This window comes from Salvelinus alpinus, chromosome 9, assembly GCF_045679555.1.
Source record: "Salvelinus alpinus chromosome 9, SLU_Salpinus.1, whole genome shotgun sequence".
NCBI lineage: Eukaryota > Metazoa > Chordata > Actinopteri > Salmoniformes > Salmonidae > Salvelinus > Salvelinus alpinus.
Genome location: NC_092094.1, coordinates 75678725 through 75691384, shown reverse-complemented (window position 1 = coordinate 75691384; position 12660 = coordinate 75678725). Strand labels below are relative to the sequence as shown.

General features: G+C 45.0%; 1 protein-coding gene across 2 annotated transcripts in view; it reads left to right on the top strand.

Annotated features, from left to right (window-relative positions):
• The window catches only part of spata17 (spermatogenesis associated 17), a 64760-nt gene extending 53134 nt beyond the window's left edge, over nt 1–11626 (top strand). Inside the window, exons 10-11 of one of the 2 annotated variants that reach the window (XM_071415590.1) lie at nt 10631–10723; nt 11537–11626. In XM_071415590.1, the coding sequence (XP_071271691.1) occupies nt 10631–10711 (81 nt within the window). In that variant the 3' untranslated portion in view covers nt 10712–10723; nt 11537–11626. Of the gene's footprint in view, nt 1–10630; nt 10857–11536 lie in introns of those variants that run through there. The other variant, XM_071415589.1, reaches the window with a different exon arrangement.
• The last annotated feature ends 1034 nt before the right edge of the window (nt 11627–12660 follow it).

The following is a 12660-nucleotide window of genomic DNA, read 5'->3' as shown; positions in this document are numbered from 1 at the left end:
AACACTTGTATGTGTTGCCACCCTTGGCTCACGCACTACTCATAAAGCACATTTTTAAAGCAAACTTTTATTATTAAAAAACATAATACCGTCAAATACTGTCTTACTGACCAATTTGTTTTAAATACCGTGATATGATATTTTGGCCATATCGTCCAGCCCAAGTGTGAGCGTGCGTGTGTGAGACGGTGTCTCTGTCCCGTCCATCCCCAGTCCTCTCTCCAGCCTCTCCATGTACATTAGCATCCGGGCAGACCAAAGAGGGCTAATTCACCATAACGGTTTTACTGCGGTGTAAAACTCCCAGACTCCTTCATTTGCAGTGTAATAAAGCATTCCCCTGACATGCTCCTTCCGTCTCTTCCCCGTATATTTATCAATTAACCCCGCACGTTTCTCCATTATGTCAGCATTTCCCCTTCCAGACTTGCATACTGAGTAACCAGGCAGAGACAGGAGACAAGGAGAGGAGAGGAGGAGAGGCCAGAGGCGTTCTAGCTGCCTGGTGCTTTAAAAGGGGTCCCTCTCAGTTGTTATACACGCGGTGATCCGCCATCAGCAGAACGTAGAACAGATAGCACAGCTTTCACTGTCATATTAAAATGGGTCCATGTAAAAACAGAGCTAACATTGTCAATCTGTGCTGAGAATGTCATCTTCATTGTGATATTTGATCAGAAATCACCACCATATCTACCATTACCAAATATGTTTTTAAGAATACACTTGTTTGAATAGGCCAGATCATCATAATATTAACACATATTTAGGCATGGTGTTTTTGCTGCAATTAAAATGTTTTAATAATTTATAGCCCTTACTCAGCACGTCACGGTGATATACTAATAGACGCGGAGAAGATTCACCCTCAACATTTATTTTCAAGGTGAAGCATTTTATTTACTGAACAAAAGTATAAACGCAACATGCAACAATTTCAAAGATCTTACTGAGTTACAGTTCATATGAGGAAATCAGTCAAATGAAATAAATTCATTAGGCTCTAATCTATGCATTTTACATGAGTGGGAATACAGATATGCAGCTGTTGTTCGATGATAACTTTAATAAATGGGCCTCACAATGGGCCTCACAATGGGTCCTCACAATGGGCCTCACAATGGGTCCTCACAATGGGCCTCACAATGGGCCTCACAATGGGTCCTCACAATGGGTCCTCACAATGGGTCCTCACAATGGGCCTCAGGATCTATTCAAGGTACTTCTGTGTATTCAAATTGCCATCGATAAAATGCAATTGTGTTGGTTGTCCGTATCTTTATGCCTGCCCATACCATAACCCCACCGCCACCATGCGGAACTGTTCACAACGTTGACATCAGCAAACAGTTCGCCCACACGACACCATACACGTGGTCTGCGGTTGTGAGGCTGGTTTGATGTACTGCCAAATTCTCTAAAACAATGTTGGAGGCGGCTTATGGTACAGAAATGAACATTAAATTATCTGGCAACAGCTCTGGTGGACATTCCTGCAGACAACATGCCAATTGCACACTCTCTCTTGTGTGACAAAACTGCACATTTTAGAGCGGCCTTTTATTGTACAAGGTGCACCAGTGTAATTATCACACGCTGTTTAATCAGCTTCTTGATATGCCACACCTGTCAGGTGGATGAATTATCTTGACAAAGGAGAAATGCTCACTGACAGCGATGTAAACAATTGGGCTTTTTGTGCGTATGGAACATTTCTGGAATCTTTTATTTTCCGCTAATGAAACATGGCACCAACACTTTACATGTTGCGTTTATGTTTCTGTTCAGTGTACATAAAAGCAATTTACCCCATATTCTATGGAAATCCAAATGGCTACGTATACTATAGTACGAAATACGCAAAACTAGCTGTAGAATAAGCAGTGAATTCCTGAATACAAGCAGGTTGTTGGAGGGGAAGACATATACTTGATGTTGGAGGTATATTTAGATATGGGAGATATTTCACCCAGTGTACATGCAAAACAGAGCCATAAGGATAAGACTAGGTGTGTTTTAATTGAGCCAGCAGGCCTGTGAGAGGGGCTATGCTCCAGTGAAGCATACAATACTAGCCTGTCTGTATCCCCTCTCCCTGGCCGGCCCTGACACACATTCTGCAGCAGCAGACACATCACTAGAACAGCAACATGACAGCCTTCATATGGACTGTGTCTATGATCAGAGTTCAGCAGGGGGGGGGGAGAGAGAGAGAGAGAGAGAGAGAGAGAGAGAGAGAGAGAGAGAGAGAGAGAGAGAGAGAGAGAGAGAGAGAGAGAGAGAGAGAGAGAGAGAGAGAGAGAGAGAGAGAGAGAGAGAGAGAGAGAGAGAGAGAGAGAGAGAGAGAGAGAGAGAGAGAGAGAGAGAGAGAGAGAGAGAGAGAGAGAGAGAGAGAGAGAGAGAGAGAGAGAGAGAGAACATGTAGATGCTGTTTTAGTTATAGACATGCAGGATGTTGTGGACAGGATACACATATGCATACACACACACACACACACACACACACACACACACGCCCATTAAATAGACAAGCATGCACACACACACACACATATGAAGCAAGTGTATGCAGGTACACACACACACGTACACACTTCTGAACACTCAAAGAGAAAAGACAGTACATCCATGTCACATTAAACAAAAAACAAACCATGTTTCATGTATTTGCTGCGTTGCTTGCGTATTCGTTCTCTTTTAAAGCACTCATTAATTGTGTCAGTAATTTCCTGTGTCATAAGGACACAAGATGAGAGTGTTGCTATCATTGTGGCATCCTATATTTCCCACTTTTAGATTTTGCAATAATGTGCTATTATTATTGATGGGGGAAAAATTCATACGGTTTACATATCGGGATAATATTTTTGCACCTGCATAAAACTACATAGCATGTTCTCCATCTTCTTTTTAAAAAGGGAGGCAATTTGTTTTCACCACTTTTACTTCCATGACTGATCGACACTCTTTTTCTCATGGCTCGCTCTCTTTTCCTTCTGCAGCAGACATATGGTGAGCAATATGATTGGAACATCGAATCGCAATACAATCGCAGCATCAAATCACAATACTGTACATATAGAATTGTGAGAATCGTAATGCCGTAAGTATCGTGATATCCCTGGTAATTCCCAGCCTGGTAAACATTGCTGTTGTTTTAGTGTGTGACCAGAATCCTGTTGGACCTGTGTCTTCCGTATGGTAGAGTGGAATGAGATCTGATCACACACACACACACACACACACACACACACACACACACACACACACACACACACACACACACACACACACACACACACACACTGACACACGGCACTAGCAATCGCAAACACTTACAGCTGCAAATGACCATTGTGTCACATGCTAAAAGGTGTGTTGACGAATGAGGCCGCTAACCCTGGCTGAGAGAGCCCAGCGTTGGGATTAGATGGAGACGGCTGATCACATCGCCTCCGCTGCCGCCTGCTTTGCATGGGAATTGTGCATATTTAATCTGTGTATTGCGGACGGGCGGGTAGACAGGCATGTTGCGCCCAGACCAAGCCGTCTCTCTGTTTCTCATTACAGCGCTAACTGTCTGTCTGTGGATCTGTCCCTAATAATGCCCCAGCAACCAGCCACACATCACGGAGGGTACACTCTTAGAAAATAGGTTTCCGAAAGGGTTATTCGTCTGTCCCCATAGGAGAATCCTTTTTTGGTTCCAGGTAGAACCCTCTGTGTGAAGGGGTCTACAGTACATGGAACTCAAAAGGGTTCTACGTGGAACCAACATGGTTCTACCTGGAACCAAGAATTGTTATTCAAAGAGTTCTCTTATGGGGACAGCCTGAAGAGCCCTTTTAGGTTCTAGATAGAACCTTTTGCTCTAAGAGCGTAGCTTTAGCTTCAGTAGACCAGTAAAGCACGTTTGTCGATGTTGAGATAAGCTGGGATGCTCGCATTGGAAAACACAGTGTTAATCTAGCCCACATAGCTAACATAAAGAGTGGTCTGATTTTGTGGAGGAATTAGGTTTGTCAAAGAATTAACCAGTGATATCTTTATTAAAACATCAGTACCATATTTCATGTGGCGATATGGGCGAACAGGCTTTACAATGAGGGAATAGGCTTAATGTGACTGGGTTTTTTATTTGCAATGTGTTTGTAGACGTGCGTCTTGGTCTGAGATGGTAACTTAAGTTTAGTATTCTGTTTCAGTCTGCTCATTAATGTGATCGCGTGTCAGTGAACACAACTCTATCAATCCTATCCCTCTCTCTTCCTCCCTCTCTCATCTCGTTCTTATCCGTCTTACACTTCTGTTGGGGGGGGGATTACAATTAATGTTCTTTTTATTTCCGCCCTTCTTCGCCTTCTCATCTTTCTTCTTCTTCCTCTCTCTTCTTCTTCCTCTCTCTTGTTCTTCCTTCACTTCTTCAGAGGACTTTTTCTCATGCATCTCATATATTACGGAATACCAAACAAAAAAAACAAGGGTGTGTTTTTTTTTTTTTTTACGGAGGCCCCTCGCTGTGCGTGTAATTTCTTGTTTGTGTGGCGCTCCGTCGTGTCGCTCCTCGTCTCGCTCGGCCCCCTGCGAAACCCTCTGGTGTGGACGAGAGAGAGGGAGAGGGAAAAAAAGAGAGCGAAAAATACAGGAGGATAACAAAGGCAGCTCGGATTTCACAAACGCATATTTCATCAATCATGTGAATACGTGTGAGTGATTATGCATAGCCGTGGCAGGGTTAGGCCTGATTACCATGCACCATAAAGGCTGCTTTCTTATCTCATACACACTGATTAGTTTCTGTCTGCAGATAGCCTCTACCCTCCTCTACACACACACACACACACACACACACACACACACACACACACACACACACACACACACACACACACACACACACACACACACTTGCTAAAGCCAGTGAAATAGACTCATTTCCCTGAAATGACGTCCCACTCTCCCAGCCTCGGATTAGATAGATGTAGATCCAGGTAAAGGCCTAATTCAGGTTTAGTTAATCAGGGACTAGGAGATGAGATATAGATTAACCTTGGATTACAGCCCCCTGAACTACACACTCTGAGAACTTTGTTAAATGAGCCTTAGCTATATCCAAGGCAGGATTAACACGTGTCCATGATAACCAAATTTAATAATTTACCGCAAGAGCAACCTTAATCAGGAGCTGGTTGGTTTTGGTAGAATGACCTGTATTTTAGTCATATACACTGTACACATTTGATGGCCACATAGGAACCATTGTCATGCACTGAACTGAACTTGATCTGTTTTCCCGTCCAGACGTTCATTTTGTTTTAAGGCCTCTCAACATTCTGTGGTCGATCCGAGTGGTGTGTTGTGTCACTGCTTAAAGGAGAAATGTTCCGAGAACGCCCCATGCGTTATACTCAAAAGAATGTGTCGTCTTTTTTGTATTGTGTCACGTTGGTCTCACAGTGTCCTGGACATGCTTGGCAATCAGACAGAGAGAGAGAGAGAGAGAGAGAAAGAGAGAGATGTAAAGGGAAAGGGAGAGAGAAGAGAGGGATGAAGAGCGAGAGGTTGAGGCAGAATTAGCCATGTATGAAAGGCCTCAGTTCCAGCCTCAACCAGGAAATTAGAAATTACTCTGTCAACTCTCTCTCTCACTCTCTCTGTCTCTCTCTCTCTCTCTCTCTCCCCCCTTCTCTCTCTCTCCCCCTCTCTCTCTCTCTGAGTGGTTGAAGTAAAGTAACTCATTTTGGCTGGGCCGGGGCTGGTGTCAGGGTGTCTGAATGCTAGAAGTGTGTGGGACGCATTAGGACTTGACAGGGCCCTTCGTGAAATAAGTGAAATTAATGGAGCTCTTTTCATGTTGGACAAGGCCGCGGCACCCCTTTCACGCCGCTTACAGTCACCGAAAGTCAATAGTTTTTTATTACTCCTCGGTCGACCTACATTCCACACTACAAGTGCTAGACCCACTAATTGGTTTCAGTTTGTGGAAAGGGAGAGAGAGAAAAAAAACTTCAACCCAAAGAACACTGAAGCAAATAAATCAATCTCATATTTTTTCCCCTGTCTTTTTTCATTGAGTTGGAGGGAGAGAGGAGGGGGAGCGAGCTAGGGAGGGATAGAGTGAAAGAGAGGATAAATGCTTGGTTAGAGCACTGGTCCCGTGAGGTAACAATATCTAGGGTGTTAATGGAGGGGTCTGGTTAAAGTGCTCTGGACTGATGAGGTGACCTAAACCTATGAGGTTTCCATTCCAGTACGTCAGAGCTTTACCTCAGGCTCAAGCGAATGTAAAGTCCTTTGAAAAACGATAAATAATCATTATTCATAATTTCAAAATATGTTGTTACCATGGTATTAGCATTTAGCCCTCATTAGGCTACACCACCTATCCTATGCCAAACCAAAACAACACAGAGACATACAGGCAGTGAATGACAAGATGACTGAAATTCGGTCACTTGAAGAGTTGAATCGAAATCCAATTCAGGATAACTGTCATTCATTTTCAATGAATATTTAAGTGTTTTATCCTTGAATTGAGGATGACCCCAACCCAGAATAGGACAATGCAAGTTAAAGCCGTATACTAAAGCCTTTTGTAGTAGTGATTTATCAGCCGTGCTGTGTTCCAGTGTGCGGTCAGTTCTTCTGCTGGACAGACAGACATACAGTGTCAAGCTAAACTAAACTGAAGTGACAGTGGTTAGCCTCTTCAAGAAATGCCACCACAGCCACAAATTGATATGACACTTTGACCCCCTCCCCCTATGTTTGTGTTGCGTTCCAGGAGCGTTGCTCTGTCTTTCTTCCTGCTTTCACAGCTCTGGTGGCTGTGTGTGCGTGTGCGTGAGGGATCGGTGTACCCGGGTGCAAAGGAAGCTGTCACACGAAGCTCCAGTCATGGTCCTCTCTGCCTTCTGCCTCAGCCTGACAAGTCCCTGCCTACTACCCACTGGTTACCACACCACAGAGAGATGGGGCCACGCACACGCACTGACACACACTCTCCACCGACACACACACATCCGCATGGCACATGTCTCCACACACACTGACATGCCGTATACTGCACTCCATCCACACGCACATTAAACACATTAACTCACCATAGTGACACCAACATGGCCACTTTGGTCAGCTTCACACATCACAAGTAGCGGGAACAAAATCCACTTAGTAATCTAGTGATTGACCTTTCAGAGCCCTAAGTTAGTCAAAGATCACATCATGCTACTAGCCAAGACTTGGATGGGTTTCTGATCTCTAAGGGATTTTGACTGAGAGATCTGTCTTAGATGTTTTAACTGTATGATCAGTTTGCAGAGGATATATGTATTTGGTGGTGACAGCATGCGCGCGTGTGTGTGTGTTGGTGTGTGTGCGCACTGCTCTTCCGTCGTTAGTGTCAGTGTGCGGAGGGGGGCTCCTGTTTACAAGGACAGGCTTGTCCCCGCCCCCCAGGCGTCGGTCGGCATGGCGATGATTGTCATGGCGATGGAGTGTGAGTGACAGGGCGATCACATGTTTACCCCGAGAGCAGGAAGTACACAGCGCCCCAGTCTCTGACATTAGTTTGTCCTTCCTCAACTTCTACTAACTACATATAGAAATAAATAACTAAACCCCTTCCCTCCCACCCTCTCCCTCCCTCCCTCTCCCTCCCTCTCTCCCTCCTTCCCTTAGCGGCCAGCTCTAATTCCGAGGCGCCACTTTGTTCTGGGTTGTGGCCGCTGCCGTGCTGCAAAGGTTGCTGGGTAATCACAGGGCCTGGACGAGGGGGTCAGAGTTCACACCAGGTCACTCTCTGGTATGTGTGTATGTGTGTGGAGGCAGGGGAAGGCATGGACATCAGACCACACACACACAAATGCACACACGCAGTCACTACACAGGAACTCACATACACAGACATATATATATTTATATATATATATATACCTACACACACTCTCACAGTCACCTACAGACACGTACAACTACACATACACACACTTACCCGGCGGTGTGGCGTTCCCTAGCATGTAGGCCAGTTATAAAGTGGGCTCAGGCCCAGCTATAAATACCCCGGCAGCCTTTTCTGCAGCGCAGCAGAAAAGGAGGTCAGGGTTTGAGCGGAGACTCTGCATTCATCATTAGCGGGCTGCCGCTGCCGGTAATTCGCCCGTTACAGCCGTGATTAAGGGCCCGGTTAGTTTCAGCAGCCGCTCCACTCTGCTACCGTTCCTCACCGACCATAGCGCCATCGACCGCCAGAGGTTACGGCCATGTTATGGTTCTGCTCCTACAGGAACACGCGGTCGCATGGTCAGAGAGATGTAGAGAGCGAGAGACAGATTGTATCTGTGTGTGTGTGTGTGTGTGTGTGTGTGTGTGTGTGTGTGTGTGTGTGTGTGTGTGTGTGTGTGTGTGTGTGTGTGTGTGTGTGTGTGTGTGTGTGTGTGTGTGTGTGTGTGTGTGTGTGTCAGTTCCACATACATGTCAGTACATAAACACAACAAATAGGTCACATGGGGGAGAGTTGTTGTGCTGTGAGGTGTTGCTTTATTTGTTTTTTGAAACAAAGTTTGCTGTTCACTCATGGCTCTGTATAATACTATACTCTGTATAATACTATACTCTGTATAATACTGTGTGTTTTCTTGAATTTGTTCTGGACCAGGGGACTGTGAAAAGACCCCTGGTGGCAGGTCTGGTGGGGTAAGTGTGTGTGTCAGTGCCCTGTGTAAGTTGACTATGCAATCAATTTGGAATTTCCAACAGGTTAATGTTTCTTAAGAAAACAAGAAGCTCTTAGCCAAGAGAGACTGGCATGCATACTATTGATATCAGTCCTCTGATTACAATGAAGAGCAAGACGTGCCGCTCTGTCCTGGGCCAGCTGCAGCTTAAATAGGTCCTTTGCAGCACTTGACCACATGACTGGACAATAATCAAGATAAGACTAAACTAGAGTCTGCAGGACTTGCTTTCTGGAGTGTGGTGACAAAAAAGCAGAGCATCTCTTTATTATGGACAGACCTCTCCCCATCTTTACAACCATTCAGTATGTTTTGACCATGACAGTTTGGAATCTAAGGTAACGCCAAGTCATTTAGTCTCCTCAACTTGTTCAACAGCCACACCATTCATTACCAGATTCAGCTGAGGACTAGAACTTAGAGAATGATTTGTATCAAATGCATCGGTCTTAGTTTTAGAGATGTTCAGGACCAGTTTAGTACTGGCCACCCATTCTAAAACTGATTGCAACTCTGTGATTGGGGCTGCAGTGATTTCATTAGCTGTGGTTGCTGACACGTATATGGTTGAATCATCAGCATACATGGACACACAGGCTGATACATAACAGTACAGCTCTCACAATCTTCGTATTATCAATTTATTTCAACCAGTCATCAGTCAATTGTCTCAGTGCAGTACATGTTGAATACCCTTCTCTGAAAGTCTGTTGTTCATTTCTTTATCGATAAATACCATTGTACTTGAATGACTTTGGCTTCCCTCCAGGCCTGAGGACAAATACTTTCTTTACATTAAAAACCGAAGTATGTCAGATTTCCAGTCATACAGAGTTCATGTTACACCCCTTGGTCTTCAAGAACAGAACTTGTACATTTGGAAGTATAGATTATCCAAATTGTTTTGGGTTTTACGTATGTTCTAGATAGCACCTTTTTTCCCGAAAAGTGTACCCGAAAAGTGTCGTATGAGAAGAATGCATGTCATATGCTGCGTTTACAATAGGCTTACTGTTTACCTCTTTGTTTGGGGACACTTTGATGTCTCGATAAGCTGTTGAAGTCTTGCAAAAGTGTGCGAGTTTGAGCATGTGTCCGTTAGGCCTCTGGACATTTTTTTTTTATCAGCACGAATGAGATTGAGCAACCAAAGCCCCCACTCGTGGCCGTCTAAAATGAAACTTGTTGTTGACATTATGGAGGACAACACCACTGAGGAGCTTAGAAGAGAGGAACTCCCTCAAACGTTTGTTCCGTAGGCTGGGATCTGTACTATGCAACTGTTGCAAGAGCGCATTTTTCGTCGAAGTAATCGTCGAAGTAATCATCTAGTTTTTCAAAAGTATTTGTAATCTGATTACAACATTTGTGCTGGTAACGTAACAGATTCTAGTTATGTTTTTTTTTGTAATCTGTTACATGTCACGGATTCCATGGAGTCCGTTACTCCCCAACCCTGTATGTGTGTGTGCGTGAAGTTATTTTCCTGAGTCTGTGTGTGTGTGTGTGTGTAGTTATTGTGTTCTGTGTTGGGTTGTTGGGGTGTTGTAGCAGTACGTCCGTGCCCTCTGTGAGAGGCTTGGGGGGCCGATGACAGACCTGTCACAATCACTCATGAAAAGAGCAGTCACTGCCGAAGACACACACACACACACACAGGAACACACACTGGCTTTATGAGGAGAACATGCTGTATGCGGACTTAATGCTTCATTGAATATGTTTCTGAATAATGACAGATTTATGTTATGTCCCACTTTGAAATCTCTCATAGCTACTCCTCGATGACGACAGCTAAAACCGGAAGTGAGTGACTTTGTGTGTTTCCTCTCTCTCCTTCTCTCTCTCCTTCTCTGTCTCTCCTTCTCTCTCCATCTCTCTCTCTCTCTCTCCAGCCATTCAAGACAGTCTTCACCACTTGTCATGTGTTTGATAAATTTGGACGCCTCTACTCCAACGCTGGGAAGATTGTATGAAACTATCGTTCAGTAAGAAAATTCAACTCTACATTATATTGTATTGGTAACTGTATTCCTTTTGTATCCCTTTTCGTTTGTGTGTCTTACTGTATATGGACGGAAATTCACAAAATTCATTAAATTCACGATCACAAGAAATGTACCATAATGTTATGATGAGCATTTTCTTCAACCTCTGTTCCAGTTCAACTTAACCTAATGATAGTGTTTCATAATGCCATGCATTTTATACAGTAGCAATGTAATCACACACACACACACACCTCTCTCTTCCAAGAAACGCCTCATTCTGTCAACCGCCAACACCGCCAAACACACACAGCACATGAGCACATAAAGCCGACTACCTGATCCCTCTGCTCATTTTTCCCGTCCTGGAATCAGGCTAATGCGGACGTTTTTCCACAGAGCGGGGCCACACTTGGCGGCCCAAAATAAATGTGCTTTAATTTGAGAGAGTGGAGCAACTCATCTGCCTATAGCTTCCTGATTTCATTTCCACACCTCATACTGAGTGCTTTGTTCTGTCTGGGCGGGTGTGTGTTGTCTGGTGATGAGTCCAGGGCAGCAGTGTGTAATCTGGAGATTCAGTAGAGGGATTGTTGTGCTCTGGCCTAGTCCATCACTTCCCAATAACTCAACCTGTGCTGACTGTGTGTGTGTGTGTGTGTGTGTGTGTGTGTGTGTGTGTGTGTGTGTGTGTGTGTGTGTGTGTGTGTGTGTGTGTGTGTGTGTGTGTGTGTGTGTGTGTGTGTGTGTGTGTGTGTGTGTGTGTGTGTGTGTGTGTGTGTGTGTGAGCGTGCTGCGCTTCCTATTTGCCAGGTCTGGCAGCTGTTACTGACAGCTCGATGGAGACCAGAGGAGGGCATGGAAATGACCCAGGCTGACAATGATCTCCCCCCCTCCTCCTCCTCCTCACCCTCCCCGCCCTGCCCTTTACCCTCCTCGACCCAGCCTGATCACCGAAAATAGCCTTGCATTCCGGAAGTTTGAAAAGATCCTGAGATCCCCACTACCTCTGCACTCACAGAACAATAATAAAGACATTTACCCAGCACCGGGCGTGAACTGGTGACGCTCGGAGCCAAGGCCTGCTGCTCAGACCGCTGCGATGGCGGCAACACTCGAGTAATCCGTGAGAATAATTGATGATACTCGATGGTAAGAGCGAGTCATTTTCAATGATTTCGTTTTAAGGGTTCCTCAAACCATAGCCCTAACCTTAACCACACTGAAACGATGCCTAAACTCTTAACCTTTTGAGTAGTTTCTGTTATAAACCTGTAACCACACGAAATTAAAGGAGTCCAAAAATAGACGTTCATCCATAATACGGAAACTACGAGATCGTGTTGCCTCACCCCGTCTCAGCCTGACAACGATGTCTCAACTCCTCACCCGCTTTACCCCTCCCCTTCTCAACCCCTCTCTCGCTCCACAATCAACAGATTATTAACAGACCACAAACCACTTACCACTTAAAGATGATCTTACACACAACAAATGACTAACATATTGCATGAATTGGATTCATAACATACCATACGGATTGCACAACAACAACAAGAAGGGATGACGTAGTACAGCATTGGATGACGTAGTACACTAAAAACGGGGACCCGTTTTGGCTCGTGAGCACCACTTTTAAAACTACCGGCTGAAATGACACAAAAGTTCTGGAGCGTCACTTTAACAAACACTTTAGAAACTGAATGTGTCCGACAGGTGAGCTTGAGACAGGCAGGTGGGGTGGTGGGCAGGAAGGGTGTGTGCATGTGTGTGGACTGGAAGGTCAGGTGTGTCAGGAACGTGTGTGTGTGTGTGTCTCTGACGTTCTCCTGCTGTGAGGCTGCAGTGTGCTGAGACAGCCCGTCACTCCCCTGTCACACCCCTGACCCCGTATCCCTACACCCCCTCCCTGACACACACACACAGAAAATAGACCC